At 41.7% G+C, this 18,177-nt stretch overlaps 1 protein-coding gene across 12 annotated transcripts in view; it reads right to left on the bottom strand.

Annotated features, from left to right (window-relative positions):
* Positions 1-237: 237 nt before the first annotated feature.
* CECR2 (CECR2 histone acetyl-lysine reader) overlaps positions 238-18,177 on the bottom strand; it is a 164,918-nt gene continuing 146,978 nt past the window's right edge. For 7 of the 12 annotated variants that reach the window (XM_081127113.1, XM_081127120.1, XM_081127118.1 and 4 more), the window contains 10 exons: positions 16,123-16,252; positions 15,589-15,626; positions 15,415-15,506; positions 15,059-15,185; positions 14,364-14,752; positions 13,395-13,523; positions 12,374-13,214; positions 9,602-11,021; positions 8,319-8,430; positions 238-5,041 (listed from right to left, as the gene is read on the bottom strand). In XM_081127113.1, coding sequence (XP_080983239.1) covers positions 5,036-5,041; positions 8,319-8,430; positions 9,602-11,021; positions 12,374-13,214; positions 13,395-13,523; positions 14,364-14,752; positions 15,059-15,185; positions 15,415-15,506; positions 15,589-15,626; positions 16,123-16,252 — 3,284 coding nt within the window. In that variant the 3' untranslated portion in view covers positions 238-5,035. The remainder of the gene's footprint in view (positions 5,042-8,318; positions 8,431-9,601; positions 11,022-12,373; positions 13,215-13,394; positions 13,524-14,363; positions 14,753-15,058; positions 15,186-15,414; positions 15,507-15,588; positions 15,627-16,122; positions 16,253-18,177) is intronic. The other 5 variants (XM_081127117.1, XM_081127121.1, XM_081127122.1 and 2 more) reach the window with 3 other exon arrangements.

Raw genomic sequence — 18,177 nt, 5'->3', positions numbered from 1 at the left:
GGAGGGGAAGAGAGAAACATTGATTGGTTGCTTTCCACGAGCCCAGGGGGCAGAAATCGAACCCACAACCCTTCAGTGTGCGGGCCGAAACTCTAACCACCAAGCCACATCAGCCAGGGCTGGGAAGACATGTTTTAGGTGATGGCACTGGGACCTAGTTCAAACCTCTGTCCTGATGGGAGTTTGCCCTGATAATAAAAGTGACACAGACACACACAACACACACATATCAGAGACTTGCTATTTTAAGAATGTACTTTATACAAAATAACCAGTTCATATGGAAATAAATCTACAGACCTCCAAGGATCAAAAAGCTTTTAAAAAAGTTTTTTCAAAAATTATCCAAAACACAATATTGAACTAACTATTGAGGTAAGTGTCGCTCTCAGTGAAACAGGGAATCAGCAGACCACGACAAAATATACACTATAAAAATAAATAGCATTCCCCTTTCCAATATTGGCCAACAAAGTTCACACAGCCTTTGCAGCAGGCACAAAGAATCCCTGACCCTGTGTGTCACAGGCTGGTGGACACTGGCCTGGGCTCCGAGGAGCTATGTGCAAGGCAGGAAGGTGAGGGGCCCGAGCCCAGCTATGGAAAAGGAGTCTCACAGAGTGTGTGAATGGGTGTTCAGCATTTCAGTAACTTACTAAATATCCATACCCCCGTTTCCAACCCCAATGCACAGGACAATTAATGGAATTATCAGGCATATCTACATAAAGGTTCAGTGAATCCCTGGTGCAGAATTAAAGAAAGAGACTAGCCAGAAGACAGCTTCTCCAAAAGTCTGTTTAACAAAGGTCCTATGAAGCAGAGAGGAATAAACACCCAGCGTGCAGACAAAGCTTGTGCACAGCTTCATACGAGAGATGAGATGCTAAAGTGTTCACTCAAGTTGTTTTACCAAAAGGAAAGCAAGAACGGCTCAGTGTCCTAAGAATGCATGGTAGAGTCCAACCAACCAAAAAACAAAATGGGGGTCTGGGTTCTTCTCACACAGAAAGGCTCAGTCTTGGTTCCTAGACAGCAATGTGAGCCCTGGAGTAAAAATCTCTGCATGCTCAACCAAAATTCCAAGTATCCTCACTGCAGTGTTGAACAGAGTGCTGTCTGCAGAAACACTGCATCCCAGAAAGCGTCAGGGTTGAAGAGTCCTTCACTTTCACACACAGAGTTAATTCCTGCAACTGGGCTTCAAGAAGAATCTGGCAGGGGGCGAACTGACTGACAGGCACAAAGGGGGGCAATAATGCTAGAAAACTTTAAGCCTTTCATTTCCTTAAAGAGTTTATCTGAAAGCATGTCCGGACTCTTGACACTATGTAATTGTCCTTGCCTTGGGACTGCTGGGTTAAGACTTCCTGTGAAGTTTCAAATCAGGTCTTAAGATCAGCATATTATAGATTTGAATGTCCACTGAAAAAAGGCAAGAAAAAAGTTCAACCAACAAAGGAATAGTATAAATAACAATACAGCAGATAAGTGCTACAGACACCAAATGGTTAGTCAGGACAAGCACTTCCAAGGTTACAGGGCTAGGCTAGTGCAAGGTGACACTTAAATGCTGAGGTTTGATTGGACTAAAGGGCACAAACCACAGGTCTAAAGGTTCTCATAACCACAAAATGAAGATAGGCATGGGAAAGCTTGCCCTTCAGGAGCAGTCTGACTTGGGCTTACTGAGAATAAACAACTGTTAATAGTAAGCTCATATGCACTATCAGAAGAACCTGACCTAAGGAGAGATGAAGTGGCTTTACATCTTATTTTTAAAAAGTAGAGTGGAAAAAATTATATGAACAAGAATCTGCATATTTTGTCCTTCCTTACTCTCCAAATACATACTGTAATGAATTTTAGACAATAGGTACTTTTCAAATGAACAGACTGAGAAAATAAAACCCAAACCAGCAACTTTACAAAAGGCTCTTCTTTTCTTTCTGGATATTTTATTTCTCTTGGGTCTTGCGGAAAGAGCTTCTAACTTATTAACAACTTAAGGTTAGCCATGAATGTAAAATCAAATAGGTGTGAGACCCATCCTTCACAAAGTGCAGCTGTCCTTCTTGGGGACCACTGAGAGCCAATACCCTGACCAGGCTGCAGTGATCCAGTGTGTAAGTCCTTCTAGCCTGAGAGCAGATCTTCTTAGGATCTCCTTACACTCTACTTTCTAGTTATAGCATGTCACCTAATCACCATTCATTCCCTAATGGAGAAGATAGCAAATGAATCACCTTAAGACACTTGGAAAGAGAGTACTAGGGAGAAAAAAAGGTCAGAAAAAAAAGAGCCTGTGTGGGGAATGTGTGGGCGAGCAGCCTACAGCAGTTTACCATGTGCACTCCTGCAGCTCCTTACAACTTCTAGCAGATCTCTACTTCAAAGACCAGTTAAAGCTCAGGATATACAAACAGGGATGAAGCACTGTACCTGTAATGTACAACCAAATTTCCACACAGGATGCAGCAAGGCTGGTGATGTATCTGTTGCCCTTGTTCACAGTGTTGTAATACAGTAGTTCAATTTCCTATCATTTTCCTTATTTTCTCACCTCTCTGCCTACCAAGAAGGGAGATTAAGGATAAAAGAATTGACTGACTTTTTCCCCTATACTGTTCACAGCTTCTAACAATAGGGGGTAAGGGTCTGGGAGAGTGAGGAGAAAGGGTTACCTCAAGCAGTGTGTACACAGCTGGCTCAAAGGAAAAGGTACACATCAGCCAACTACTGCTTTCGCTCACTTCTATCCAGGCCCCAAGGAGTTCAGCACAAAGCAATCTCTACAGCTTTAGCACCGGGGCAAGAGGCCTTAAGTTTAGCATGCTCCTAGTTCAGGGAGGAGCAGAGGTCTCTCACTCAAACCAGCTTTTACGCGAAAACAGAAAGGCTATCAGTGGCAGAATGTTCTAGGCCAAGACCAGGTCTAGCCAGGCCTAAGCTAGCTGTAAAGACCAGCTGGTCTTTTCCTCCTCCCTGCTTTTGCACAAACACAGAAACAGAAGTAGTACTTCTTCCACCATGCCATCTGCCACAACTAGCTCAAGGGCTGGCTGAGACCCATCCTCAAACCTTCTAATCTGCTCTTCCTGCAGAGAATGCTGACCTCTTCCTTCTTCTAAACCAGATTATGCCCAAGATAGGTTACTAACAAGTATTAGGATAAAATGAGAACACAGCCTCAAAACTCATTCCACTTAAAAGCACGCCAAATTTAAAATTAAAGTCTGTTTGAGAGGAATTTGTATTGTTGTGCATTGACTTAGAGGCATCTGTGTTCCCTACTCAGTTCTCAGTCCTGCCTGAGCTGTGAGTCACAATGCCAGGTCAACCAGAACACCTTTATATGTATGAATTTCCCTTATACTGGAGCTGGTGTCTTGGGGTACATTTGTATAACATAAATGTTTCCAATCTGTTTCTTTTCCTAAGGATAGCATATATTTAGCAAACTTTAAACATGATAGTTCAGTATTTCATCAAGGATGTTAGAATTGGAGGGAAAGGTTCTACTGGCCCCCACACAGATGAATTTATAAGTAACTAGGGCAGATTAATATACCTCTGTAGCTTTTCCACTATCCCAAAGGCATGTTAAAAAATATGCTATTCTTTACAAAAATCTATAATTCCAGGGCATTTTCCTTAGTTTGTTCTTTCTTTGTGGCATATTCATATAAGCCCTAACTTTGGTGGCATCTCAGCTAAAATCAAATACAGAATGCTAAACAGGGAGCACCCAGTGTAATTCACTTCTATAACTGTAATAAAGTAATTTAATACTGTAAAACTGTTTCCTATCACATATAAGACAAATGATTCCCAAGAACTTGTTCTTGATAGCTATTTTAAATCACCATGACTTATTTTACTATGATTCACTTAAAATAAGGACTATATATAGTGAAATATTTCTAAATTCAAACTGTAAACCTATAGAATACATTTTTCCTATTCAAAACTGTGCAATTTCTTTATTGATACTAACATATACAAACCTGAGTAGTCACTTCCACAAAATGTGATCTGTGCCAGAAAGCTCTGTGTGATGCCTTCCAGATCACAGTTCCAGCAGGCCTGTGAAGAGGACGATTCATTTTCTCTTCTAATAAGAAAACACTCTAGTGATATTGGTTTACAACTCTGGTAGATGTGGTGGCAAACCAGGAAGGGCACTGATCTCCCAGTCCAAGACCTACGCCATCAGCCACAAGGGCAGCCTGCTTCTGGGTGGAAACTTCTGGAAGGCCATGAGAGCACTCTGCCTCTGAACTGAGAAACTAAGCAGCGGGGCAGTGGAACAAAACTCTCTTGGACGGATTGAAAAGAAGGCCTTTACTCTTAAAGGACAGCTGGCCACTGAGGAAAACACAGTGACATACAAGAGTATTCCTTTTCTACCGTTTTCTCTAGCTCCCAAAGTATTCAGTGTGACGAAATTGTAAACAGGTAAGATCACTCCAGTGCTGTGTGCCCACCAGTTAGGACTTCCATTTCTTCCAGATCCCCACCCACCTGCCCAGTTTATGTACAATACATTCACCACCACCAACAAAAATTATTTTAAAAGGCAACATGAAAATTCTGTAAACTGGACCCAACTCCAAAGACATTAATACTACGAGTAGTTCTTTTCCCAAATATATACCTGAGTTTAGCTGCTCATGAAAGTTTACAAGCACCACTCCATTCTATTCTTATGCATGCCCCTCCCAAGTTTTAGATGATTTCCCTGAACAAGTCTCAGGACTTGGAAGCCATCACTAATTCCAATTCATTTGTTCTTGGCTATCAGACACGCAAGAGATCTCTGACTAGGACCCTTGCAAGCTGTGTGTTATTTAAGCAGAGTGCTTCTAGGGCTGTGGGCATGGCTCCAGCTCCTGGATGGCATGCGATGGTACACTGTGAGGAGCCATGGCAGGGTGACAGGAATAAAGACGGGTGAGGATTGTTCCCCAAATTCTCCATGTTCCAGTCTTCATGTGCAGCTTTCTGTTTCCTTAGGGGTTATTTCCTCCTTGGACTAGCTCTGGGAAAAGCAAAACAAGGATGATTTAAACAAGGATGGTTCACATTTGTGTTGCTGAAAAAAAAAAAAAAAAAATTAAATAAGCTAAAGAGCTGTTCCTTTAATCTGGGGAAATGGCTAGATTTTGTTTCTCCAGCCTCAGTTTACTTTAAGAGGGGGCATGAAAGTGCTGGGACTCCCATTCAAACACCCACAAGTATCTGTAGGACTTCTTGTACACCAGGAAATGCTGCTGCTGCTGACAACTACTTCATGGAGGTTGAGGGAGAGCCTAAGTGAAATAAGACTGTGCGGAAAAGCTCTTAGCACAGTGCCAGGCACAGAAGCAGCACTCAAAGGTAGTTACTATTTAAAAACTTGACTGCCTAGTCCCTTGAAAATCAAATAGGTGGAAAAGATAAAATAGGCAAGGGATTGTATCAAAATACATGCCAATAGCTGGTTTGGAAAAATGAACTTTAAATAATCTCCAAACAGCTGGTTAACTAAGCAAAGAAAAAAGGAACATGTGGCAATAATAGAGAAGCTACTTTCAGAGGCCTCATCTTGATCCTTCCCATTGCTGAGTCAACTTTGAGCACAGGCCCTGAGTGCCCTTTTTACCTGTTTGCCTGCACGACATGAGGCACTTTCTAGGAAAAGTGCCTGTATCAACAGGACACCTTAAAAGATTTTTTCAGAATAGCAATAAAGTCATGGATAATGACTTCAATTGAAAGATGGGGTTAGGGCCTGCCTGATCTGCTTCTGTACCCAACCTTGGAAAAGCAGACCTTGGTGAGCCTCTTGGTCCTGTCCAAATGCACCTAGCCCCAGCAGAGGGGACTACAAGCTTTGGAGTGTGAAAAACTTCAAACAGTGTACTACTCAAGGCCAGTCACAGTGTCTGACATTGGCCTGCACTAGAGACCATCCAAAAGACTGGGAGTCCTAGCAGATCTACCTAATCCACAGAAACAAATCCAAGCAGGCAGCCAAAATGGGGAGACAAAAAAACAAGTCCCAAATAAAAGAACAAAATAATTATCCAGAAGAAGAGCCAAATGAAATGGCAATAAGCTATCTATCAGACATAGAGCTCAGAATACTGATTGTAAGGATGCTCAACAACATGAGAAAAGAAATGGAAACTATGAAGGAAATTAAGAATGACATAGTAAAAAAAAAAAATTGGAAGAAATAAACTGCGTATTAGAGGAAGCTGAGGACTGGATCAGTGAATTACAAGACAGGGTAGAAAAAAAAATAACTCAAACAGAGAACCAAAAAGAAAAAACAATTAAAAAACAGGAGGACAGTTTAAGGGAGCTGTGGGACAGCATGAAACATAACAATATTCACATCATAGGAGTTCCAGAAGACCTAGAAAGTAAGCAAGGGTTAGAGAACTTGTTTGAAGAAATAATGGCAGAAAACTTCCCTAACCTGGTCAAGGAAAAATCACACAAGTTCAGGAGGCAGAGAGTCCCAAGCAAGAAGAAGCCAAAGAGGCCCACCCTAGACACATTAAAATGCCAAAAATTTAAGACAGAGAATCTTAAAGGCAGCAAGAGAAAAGCAATCTGTTACCTACAAAGGAGCTCCCATAAGGCTGTCAGCTGATTTCTCATCAGAAACTCTACAAACCAGAAGGGAATGGCATGAAGTATTCAAGGTAATGAAAGGCAAGGATCTGAAACCAAGACTACTCCATCTAGCAAGGCTATCATTCAAAATAGATGGGGAAAGAAAGAGCGTCTCAGACAAAAAAAAATGCTAAAGGAGTTTATCAAGACCAATCCAGCATTGCAAGAAATGTTAAAGGGACTGCTATAACAAGAAGTTGAAATAGAAAAAATGAGAAACATAGGCATAAAGAATTAAAATGGCACTAGATAAGTACCTATCAATAATAACTTTAAATGTAAATGGATTAAATGCTCCAATAAAAAGGCACAGGGTAGCTGAATGAATAAAAAAACAAGACCCAAATATATGCTATCTACAAGAGTCCCACCTCAGAACAAAAGGCTCACACAGGCTGAAGTAAAGAAAAACTACTTCTGGAGGACTTTAAAGGAGATATCGACAGTCATAGTAGGAGACTTCAACACTCCACTGACTTTACTGGATAGATCTTCCAGACAAAAAAATCAACACGGAAATAAGTGATTCTAAATGACACACTAGATCAGATGGATTTAATTGATATTCACAGAACATTTCACCCCAAAGCTGTACAATATATATTCTCTTTAAGTGCACATGGGAAATTCTCAAAGAGCACATGTTAGGACACAAAACAAGTCCCTACAAGTTCAAGAAGACTGAAATCATATCAAGCACCTTCTTGGACATTTACACCACAGAATACTATGCAGCTGTAAAAACAAAGGATCCCTTACCCTTGGAGACAGCATTGTGGGACCTGTAGAGTATTAAGCTAATAGAAATTAGCAAGCCAAAGAAAGACAAGTATCACATGATCTTACTCATATGTGGAATCTAATGAACAAAATAAACCGATGAACAAAACAGATCCAGAGACAGAAGCATGGAACAGACTGATGAATCTCAGATGGAAGGCAGGGGTGGGTGGGGACATATTAACCTATGAACTTATATGTATATATGCATAACACTTGGACACAGATAATAGCGTGGTGAAGGCCTGGGGGGTGGGTAGTGCAGGGTAGAGGGGATCCATGGGGGGAAAAAGGAGGACATTTGTAATACTTTCAACAACAAAGATAAATTTTAAAAAAGAGAAAAAAAGAAAGGGGCACAAATTCTGGGAGGCCCAGAAAAGGAAGTGCCCAGGGAAGAAGAGCCAAGAAAGACAAGCAGCTTTGGTAAGTTGAAGAGGCAACAAAACATTCTGAGAAAAGGCACTGAGATAGAATGGAGCATCTTGGCTTAAAAAGGGGGGGTGGGAAAGAGAGGAGATGGCTTAGGGTCATAGTATACAAGTCCCCACATCTGGAGGTCAGTTTCTTTAAAGTACTCAGTTGAAAATCTGTGACTCAAAGATGCAGAAGGCAATCTTGTAGATAAATAGGTTGCTTCTAATGTCCAGTGTTCATGTCTATGTGACTGGAGTTACAACCCTTTTAAAAAAAATAAATAAGAAAGTAAGAAAGATGGGGTTAGGGGTGCCGATGCACCATGCAGCTAAAAATTCATGTATAACTTAAGTCGGTGCTCTGCATCAGTGGATCCCCAATGCAGATTGGGACTATGAATTTCTTTTCTACCACCTGCAGGAATAAATAGAACTCTCATTTTTGGCACTTCTTACCTGATCAAGAGGGAGTGTTGGGGGCTTATGTGGTGGCAGCTCTTCCTGCAATGCTGCTGGTGCTGGTGTCTTTGGGAAAGAGGACTGTGACTGGACTGGATGCATTTGCATTCTATAGCAATGAGAAAGGAGCAGTTAAGAATGAAAGGAAAAAAGATACTTTAATCATGAAAATCTCAGGCAAATACTGCCTTAATTATCCAGGTGATTAAACTGGGAATCATCAATACTGGGAAAAAACTGGCATTATGTGCCTCTAGGTATGATGTATTAAGTACATGACCACTTATTTATTGTTTAACTCGACTCTAAACATGAGCGAATAATAAGAATCCAACATTTGGGACACTACATGAGAACTGGCTGGGTTCTGAAAGACAAAAGAAAACAATGCAATCATGGGATGAATGTTGTAAAATAGACTAAACAGACAACAAACAAGTGTAAATATATACATCTTGACTGGATCTTGAATGGAAAAAACCACCAAAAACAACAACAAAGAAATATAGCTATAAAAGACATTTTGGAAACAAGTGGAGGAATTAGGATTCTATATTAGATACTATTAATATCCTTTTCCTTGGGTGATAAATAGTTTGAGATTGTGGTCCAGGACAATGGTCCTTATTCTTAGGATATGTGTTCTGAAGTATTTAGGAATAAAGGGTCATGATGTCTAAAATTTACTTTCTGATGGTTTAGGAAAAAAGGGATAGGAAAGAAATAAAACAAACATATTTAGAGAGGTAGGAAACAATATGACAAAATGTTAAATGGCAGTAAGGTTTTGGAGGTAAGGTCTTCTTAGGTTGGTGTTGGGGAGGGGCATGGTGGTTTTTAAGTTGAATAATATTAGTTTTATGATTGGGTCTCTTAACTTTAACTGATATGAGGAATAAAACCTGAATATGATACCCTCCCCCCACCTCGCCAGGGTTGGAGGAACCTATTTTACTGTGGTTAGAGTGTATGAACTCAGAAACAATGCTGAAGCCTTTGCCTATAGCTCACAAACTATGCCCATCATGTTTTCAATATCAAAATCTAACTAGACAGTCACTTAAATGTCAATTCATTTTCATTAGGAAAAAAATGCCAAAGATACAAATCAAACTTCATGGCTAATACATTTCCATTAAGTCTCCACATCAACAATTCACATGCTCTTCTTGGTCCCAGAAGACCACTAAAGTTTATCTTCATTACTAAGGCCATTTTTCTTTTAAAAACTAACATCTACTCTTTTTTCAGGGAAAAAAATAAATCAAATGCAATCTTACCTGGATGGTCTGTACATTTCCTGGAAAGGTCCCCTTATTCCACTTCCAGTGCCAATTTGTTCCATCATTACAGCCTGAAAGTGGCCTAGGCTCTCTTCCTGGCAGCGGTACATGGGGCCCTCCTGAGAGAGGCCGTTGGGCTGGGCAGTTACTGGATGGTGAGGTGGGTGAGCAGCCACAGGGGAAGAATATGCCCTGGGCTGGAGATGACTGGTCGGTCGTTGAGGTGTATAGGAAGGCCTTGTTTGTAGCATTACACCATGAGGTGGGAAAACAGATGAACCAAACCCCATCCCTGAACCAAGAGGTGGAGGAGGAGTTCCATAAAGATACTCGCTGGTTGACAATGAACTGTGTTGCTTGGAAGCTGCATTATGGTTGTCTAGGTCTAAAAATTCTTTGGGACTCTCTGGCCTCTCCATAGATTCATCTGGCTTCTCTTCCTCTGGACCAGGGTTCTGCCCATCAGCTGCAATGACCTTAGCAGCCACTGCATCCATGCGGGTTGGGGAAGTTAAGGCAGCATTCAGTGTCTCACAGCCTTGTAGATTAACCATGGCATTCTTATCTGAGAAGAGGGGTCTTGGAGGATGAGGCTGACTAGGTGGGGGCCCACTTGGGCTTCTTGGGGGATGAAGATGTCTCTGCCAGTCAGAAAAGCCCTGTGGACATGTGTAATAAGAAGTTCTCTGATAGTGATGGTAGGAAGGCTGAGGTGGTGGCTGGTAGGAATACCTCATTCCTTGGTGGGGGCGGTAACGGGGAAAGACTGCAGAATGGGGGTTGTTAGAATGAAAGCCCCTAGGGGGAAAATGCTGAGGATGTGATACTGAGGGTTTACTTCCCATCACAGGGCCCAGACCTTGCAGGCCAGAATTGATGTGGTAATGTGTAGCTGAATTTGGGTATTCTGGGCCAGGCATATACAAGGGAGAAAACTGACTGACAGTGCCTCCCATCAAACTGGGGTCTGCACTGGGAGGTGTAGCTGGGTTCTGTCCTGTACATGGCATGGTTTCCTGTAATGTTTTACCTCTGGGGCAGAGTGGCTTTTCTGTACCACTACCATCAAGGCCCTTCTCCTCTGATCCACAAGGGGGTGCTTCAACCACCACTCCATTTTCAGGTAGCGCTCCTCTATTTGCCAGAGTGGAGAGGTCCCTCATACATCCCTGGGCTGCTGGGCTGGTGTAGCTACTCTCCGAGGGCCAGGTATTTTTGCCCTTTGTTGCCTGACAGTTGCCTTCAGATGCTGCAGAGTCGTTTTTGAGCTCTGGGCCCTCTGCTTCCCTTTCTTGTGGTGAGCTCTGCCTGCTACAGTTGGTCTGTACAGGAGGCGTAGGGTGAGGTAGTTGTTTGAGGTACACCCCCTCTGAGGCACCAACACTTGGTGGTTTCTCGAGCCCAGGCAAGGGATCTGCTGCAAGAAAATGGAGAACAAAATAACAATTCAGTAGCTGAAATGACAATACCAATGGAGATGATAATGCAAAGAACGTAAGCAGCCAGATAAGGGGAGTAAGGGTTGAAGTAGATGTATGGCCAAAGCTCAGCTAGAAAATTTGAGAATTCCTGAAAGGGGTCACGATGTTGAGGTCCTTGCACACTCCCTTTTGAAGACCAGGAGACAAGACCCAGAAACTACAGCTACTCAAAACGTTTGTCAAAGAATGGAGATGTCCTTGCCTCCCTCCTCCTGTGTTGTCACAGTCAGATTAGTGAAAGGGCATGGACTCTAAGTACATACATGTGGAATATGTCAGGAAGGTACGGTTGTAACTAGAATTGTAGGTCAGGCTGGGAGACTCTAAAACAACACAGTGAGACCAGGGAATGATGGGTCTCAGGAGGCCAGTCCCTGATTTGTGACCTATCAGAGCATAAACTCCATAGAGCAGGGACTCTGTTTTGTTCCCCACCATACCCTCAGTATTCGAACAAAATGGGGAATCAATATTTACTGAACGAATAAAAATATTTATCTCATCTGAATGCTTTAAAAAAAAAAATTTTAAATTGATTTTAGAGAGAAGGGGGGAAGGGGGAAGGGGGGGGGAGAGAGAGAGAGAGAGAGAGAGAGAGAGAGAAACATCCATGTGAGAAACACTGACCAGTTGCCTCCTACATGTACCCTAAAGCTGAGAACTTTCAGTGCACAGGATAATAATGCTCCATCGATTAAGCCATTCTGTCTGGGGGCAATCTCACTATTCTTTATTCTTATTAGATATTGATATGTATCCAAGGAATAAAAGGATAGAAATAATTAGACTTTAAGTAAAATACTGAAAACTTATTTCATAATGATAACTTTCAGAAAGAAATTTTTAAAGGCAGTTTGATGATGCTGTGATTAAAAACGTGGATGCTGGATCCAGTCTGTCTGGGTTCAAAACTCAGTTCTACCACTTACTAGGTAGATCAGAGCAAATCATCCACTATCCTTGTGTCTTGGACTTTCCATCTATAAAAACAAGGCTAATAATAGCAGCTATCTGGAAGGGTTGTTCTGAGAATGAAACGAGTTAATATATGCAAGTCTCAAAAAGGGTGCCTGCAAAACAAGTACTTCATCTATGTAGTTATCACCATTGCCCAAAATCCTTTTGGATAAAAAATAATACCATGATTGGCCCAACCCTGAGCAGTTCAAGAAAGAGAATCTGGAAACCAGTTTATTTGGTTTTATTTGGTTTGATACTGTGTAAAAAGATTATTCATGAAATAATAGCTTAAAGGGCCAGAAGTCAGACAAAAGTGACAGTAAATTACCTCGGTCATTTCCAAGCTCTTGTATTTCACTGTTATCCTGTGTACTTCCAGGGTTCCCCAAGGCAGGCTTGGGGGTTGACACACTAACTGATGCTGAGTGTGCACCCTGTGGAAAAGGGCCAGGTAAATGGGGGGGAGCAGGCTGTTGGGGGTGGTAAGGCACACCTGGCGGGCAAACGCGGGAGGAAAGCTGCTGCATGGCGATCATCTCTGGGCTGTCCATCATGGAGTCCCCTCCTTGCACCCCTCGCAGAACCTGGGAGGGTGCTCCAAACAGGGGATTTGGTGCTAGAGGTGGCTGTAACCGATGCCCACCAGATTTACAGGGTGGTCGCATATACCCTGAAGAAGGAACACCATGAGGTAGAAAGCTTGACTGTTCAGTCCACTGGTTTGGAGGAAGAGGTGGTCTCATCACTCGGGAATCCATCATGTGACCAAGAGTACGAGGCTGGTGAGAGGGTCCTGGTCCCATGAGGGGCTTATCATCTGGCCCTAAGGGTCTTGGGTTTGTAGCACCGTGGTTCCCATTCCAGACAGCAGGGTGTACTCGATTCAGGTATTTGTATGATCGGTACATGTGGCTGGGAGAAATTTCTGAGCTTTCAGGAAAGTCTGGGGGTCGGACTGGAACCCCTCCATGTCTGGGTGGAATAAATGCTGGCTGGAATTGAGTTAGGGAATACATATTTCCATCCTGACTGGGGCCACTCATCTGCCCAAGAGGCAAGGATCCAGGATGTGATCCCATGTTAGAAAGGTGCCTCAGTCCCCCACACACTTGCTTCTCTTCAGGCATGCCCAGCCTGGGTCCTCGGTGTTTGTTAATTCCAACTGGAGGCTGGCAACAAGAAAAGAGAAGATAGGCCCATAGAATAAGGTATACCTTGTAGTATGCTTCATCTATAGTAACATACTCTACAGAATAGGAGATAATTAAATTTAACCTGGGAAAAGACTGTATTTCTAAAAGTTACCTTTGAGATTCTTTGTACCTGCATATAATGAGTAGGTTGCTTACCTGCATGGCAAAAGGCTGGTGCTGCTGTATAGGCTCTCCAGGGTGTGGTTCTGGGACTCTAGAGGGGACATATAAGTTGGCAGGATCTGATCCTTGAAGATGGCCAAATGTTCCTGGTACTGCTGGCCTCTGTAGGGTATTGCGTAAAGGCAAAGAGTGGGAGTGGGAAAAGAAAGCACAGACATTAGAAAGAAAATAAGGACTTTCCTGAAGATGAACATAACAGACCACTAACACCCAGCACAGAGTACCAAGAAGGGAAGACTGCTAGCACATGGGCTCACCTAGATCAGGACTAGCTCCTGACCCCAAAGCACTTTCCGTCTCTAGCTGAGAAAAACTTGTTTATCTTTTTCATGATTGTCCCCTCACCGCCAAGAGCCTTGTTAGCCAATTCCCCCCCCTAATTGCCCCCCACCATGAAATTTTAATACCACAGAGAGGCTGTATATCGTTTGTATTGTATGTAGCTTGTGCTTTCTTTTTTTAATCCTCACCTGAGAATATTTTATTGATTTTAGAGAGAAAGAGAGAGGAAGGGAAGGAGAGAGGGGAAGAAACATCAACTGGGTGCCTCCTGTATGGGCCCCGACCAGGGATTGAACCTGCAACCTCCCAGGCATGTGCCATGACTGGGAAAGAAACCTGCAACCTTTTTTTTGTACGGGATGATGCTCCAACCAACTGAGCCACCTGGCTGGAGCTGTACCTCTGCACTTTATACGTAAGACGACTTGAGAATGATTTTTTAATCCCAATTTTTGCCCACATTGAGAATGTGTGGTTCAAATGAGTAAGAGAGGAGGATTTGAAATGAATGAATAATAAAGGAAGGAGAGATGTGGGGAGAAAAAAAACCCCGCTCATATACAGCAAAATTATCATGGAAGAGGAGCCAAGTGAAAAGGTTTTCCTTTCCTTTGAATTTACCAACTAGGAGAAACCTTAGCAGAATTTGTTATTTCTTACCATCTGGTTTAAAAGGGATGCCTGGTTGGGCATCCCACCATAATGCAGGGGACGAGGAAGGACTCGGCTATTTGAGGTGCCCACCTCCAGAGGGAGCTGTGTGGAGCTGCTGCTCTGATCATCCCCAGAAGAGGGAGCTCGGCGTGCAGGCGGCAATGACTTTCCTCCATTCTCCACAGGCTGCTGTTTCCTGCTGGGCCCTTCGGAGTCCCTGGAGCGGGTGCATACGTGGCTTCCACCACTTCGCCCAGCCCGACTGCGTCTCTTCTCCCGCTTTTCATCCTCTCTGATCCAATATTCTTCATCTGTGTCTCCATCTTCGCCAGGAAAATGCTTCATCATTGCCCGATGGAAACACCTCTCTAAATTATCCGACATCTTGGTATACTCTACAGGAAGATATAAGGATTGCCCTCCAGGTATAGCTTTTATAGGTCACAAAAGACAATTCTACTGATAAACAAAAGATGCTATTGGGGCAAACTCTGAGTTTCTTGTCCTAAGAGGCTCTAGGCTGTATGGCTGAACAGTGACTCTAGGACCATTACACCAAACCAGTAAAAATTTAATTAAATTGCAGAAGGAACAAACGGTCTGAGTCATTAGGATACATATTTCTAAAAGAAAAGGCATTTTATTCTTGGTTACAATGGTACAGTCAATGTGCATCCAGAGCAAACCCTTTCACCACTTACCACTACTTTCCCCATTATATTTTCGACAATTCCTGAACATAGTCTTCATGTCATTTACAAATTCCTCCTTGGTACAGTATAAACCTCCATTTAGTTTCTTCTCCATGCTTGAAATATCCATTGGGATCTAAAATAGGACACATTTAATTATAATATGCTGAAGAAAACATCTTATAATCTGTGAGGCAAAGGAATCATACCTTTTTGAGTTGCTCAAAAGCCTGGTATACATCCAGCAACCCTGACTCTCAAGGAACAATAAATGAACTCAAACAAAACAAAATAAAAAACAACAACAAAAAGCAAGAGCAAAACACAAGTCACAATAGTTAAAACTGCATAGTGGGTTTAACTACCTTGATAATCTGATAATAGTTTGGGGCATATGACTCATCCACAGGTTCCAAAAAGGGCCAGGAATCCTTGTGAGCTTTCACCACATCTAGAACTGAGAGCCAAAGAAGAGAACTTAATACACTCACATAGGAGTACTTTTATCAGAAACACAATAGTTGAGAATGGAAACTGACCTTTATACATGGCGGTGAAATCATCATCCAACTCAAAGCTGTAAATCACAAAATAAGAAAATAGTAACTTTGATCTCTCCTTAACTCTTAATTCAAACGCAGACACAGCTGGTTGCACCAAGTTTTGGAATAGATCCAATAATTTTTATTACAGATAAGTTTGTAACAGTGATAACACTCCAGAAAATAATTACGAAGAAAGATGAGGGTTAGCATACTTTAGCAGAAAAGGGAGTATCATCTTTCTCATCTGTAAAACGATTGGGTGGCTTAGATGACCCAAAACTTAATTTATGATCCTGTGTTAGTTATTTAACAGCACATTCTTTCCAAGGTCTTATTTTACTCTAATGAATATTTGTGACATAAAGAATAATCCAAAAAAGCATAACAGAATGAGAAGCTCATGAACATTGAATATCACCTACCACACAGTTATTTTAAGGGTTAAATGAGAAAAGTACTTATTAGCACAATGCCTAAATGCTTAATAAATGTTAAAGGTTGCTATTGTTAGTATCATTAAATACTCACAGGTCTTTAGCCTTTTTTTCTTCCCTCATGGGGGAATTAGGGTCCAGGTGGGAAAGCTCTGGGGGGAGCTCCTTCCCTTGGGCCAGCAGCCATGCCCTTTCTTCCCTGAGCTTTCTCCTCTTAGCTCGGTCTACAATGGAAACAAAGCATCATGGTACAAATGAGTTAAGTACTTTCTACTTAAGAAGATGTTGATTAAATATCCTTATCATTGTGAGAGAAGGAAGAAATAAAGATCACAAAGGAGTATCATGAAGTCACTTGTGCTTCCTTTGCCATTCTCTTTTTGGTAAGTAGGATGATCCTACAGATGGCAAGCACTGGAATGAGGGAAGGGAAAAGAGCAGGGCTGAAGAATACTGAAATTAGATGAAAAAGGAAAAAAAAACCCCAGAAGGCTGAGTAAGGATTATTTTTGTACTACCAGAGGCCTTTCCTCTTTCTACAAAGCAACATAGAGCCCTGGCTTGGTGAGGCTCAGTTGGTTGAGTGGTGTCCTATGTACCGAGGTTGCCCGTTTGATTCCCAGTCAGGGCACATGCCCAGGTTGCAGGCTTGATCCCCAGTAGGGGGCGTGCAGGAGGGAGTCAAGATGGTTCTCTCTCACTGATGTTTCTCTCTCTCTCCCCCTCCCTTCCTGTCTCTAAAAATCAAGAAAAATAAATTTTAAAAAACCCCCCAAAACAAACACATACATTTTTAGGACCAGAATCTCAAATGAAACATATACAGGATTTTATATACATCTCCAAGCTCTCAAGGTTTTGCATTTACAAAGGCATCCACATACATCAATTGTATTTGCTCCTCAACCCATCCCCACACTGGCAGCTGGTCCCTTCTAAGCCAGTGGTAGTAGTAAGTCTGGCTGGGAACACTGGAAAAGATGCCAGCTGGAAATGGCATGGATGATTTCTTTCCTGGCTCATAGCCATGCCCAAGGGGCACTCAATGCCAGTAAGGAATAGGAAGGTCAGGAGAAAAAGGCGGGGGGGATGAAGAACACTTTTAGACACCAAAACAGAAGGGAGAAGACAGGATAGATCTTGTTCTTTTCCCCAAGGGATAGGTCCCATGTCTTCCATTGCTATGAGCAGTGTTTCTGCGAAGTGTTTTTCTTGTTAAGTTCTATTTGACTTGTGTTTCTGTTCCTGCATTATTTTCATTTGTAAACTTAGAGCATCTGCTTTAATTAATGAAAGGCATTTTGCTATCAACAACTTTTATTGTGTTTTTTTTTTAAAAAAGAGAACGACTTTAAGCTTATAGAAAAGTGTAGCTACATTAATGAATACTACCGAACTGTCAAAGCTTAATTAAAATTTCTACCTTAACTTTAATATAGTATTTCTCAATTTAATCCTTTTCTAGTTGACTGCAATTTGCAACAGTATTATAATAACCATTCTTTTAACAAGTCCTCTTGTGCATATTCATGAAAGCCCTCTAGGATACAAATCCAGCAGTAGAAGTGCCAGATAGAGGAGTATATATGTTAACTTATAAGACATTGTCAAAGTGCTTTCCAAAGGGTCATAGCTATTTTTTTCAATAGTGATCTTAGTTACCTCACCCTCAGTTGGTAAGATAAAAGTTAGCATTTTGGCGAACTGATCGTTATGGCATGGAATTCTGATGGTTTCATTTTCATTTTTCTCATTGGAATAATAATGAACAAATTTTCAGTTTACTGGCATTTGCAATCCTCTTCTGTGAATTTCCTGCTTACATACTTTAGCCCCTTTTTCCCCCCTCTGTGGGTTTTGGAATTCTTACTAATTTGGAGAAGTGCTTTAAATAATCTTTTTGATTATGTATGAAAATTACCTTTTTCTACTCCATGGTTTGTCTTTTTTTTCACTTTGTTTATGGTGTTTCTGCCATATGTAAGTTTTAAAAAATTAATGGAGTAAAATGCATCAATCTCTCTCCACTTACAGTTGAACTTGTATTTAAAAATTTATTTATTTTGTATGTCTTTATTGATTTGAGAGAGAGGAAGGGAGAGGAAGAGAGAGAGAGAGAGAGAGAAAAACATTAATGATGAGAGAGCCA

The sequence above is a fragment of the Miniopterus schreibersii genome, assembly GCF_964146895.1.
Source record: "Miniopterus schreibersii genome assembly, chromosome: 2".
Classification (NCBI taxonomy): Eukaryota; Metazoa; Chordata; class Mammalia; order Chiroptera; family Miniopteridae; genus Miniopterus; species Miniopterus schreibersii.
The sequence above is the reverse complement of the archived record's forward strand: the minus strand, read 5'-3'. Positions and strand labels throughout refer to the sequence as shown.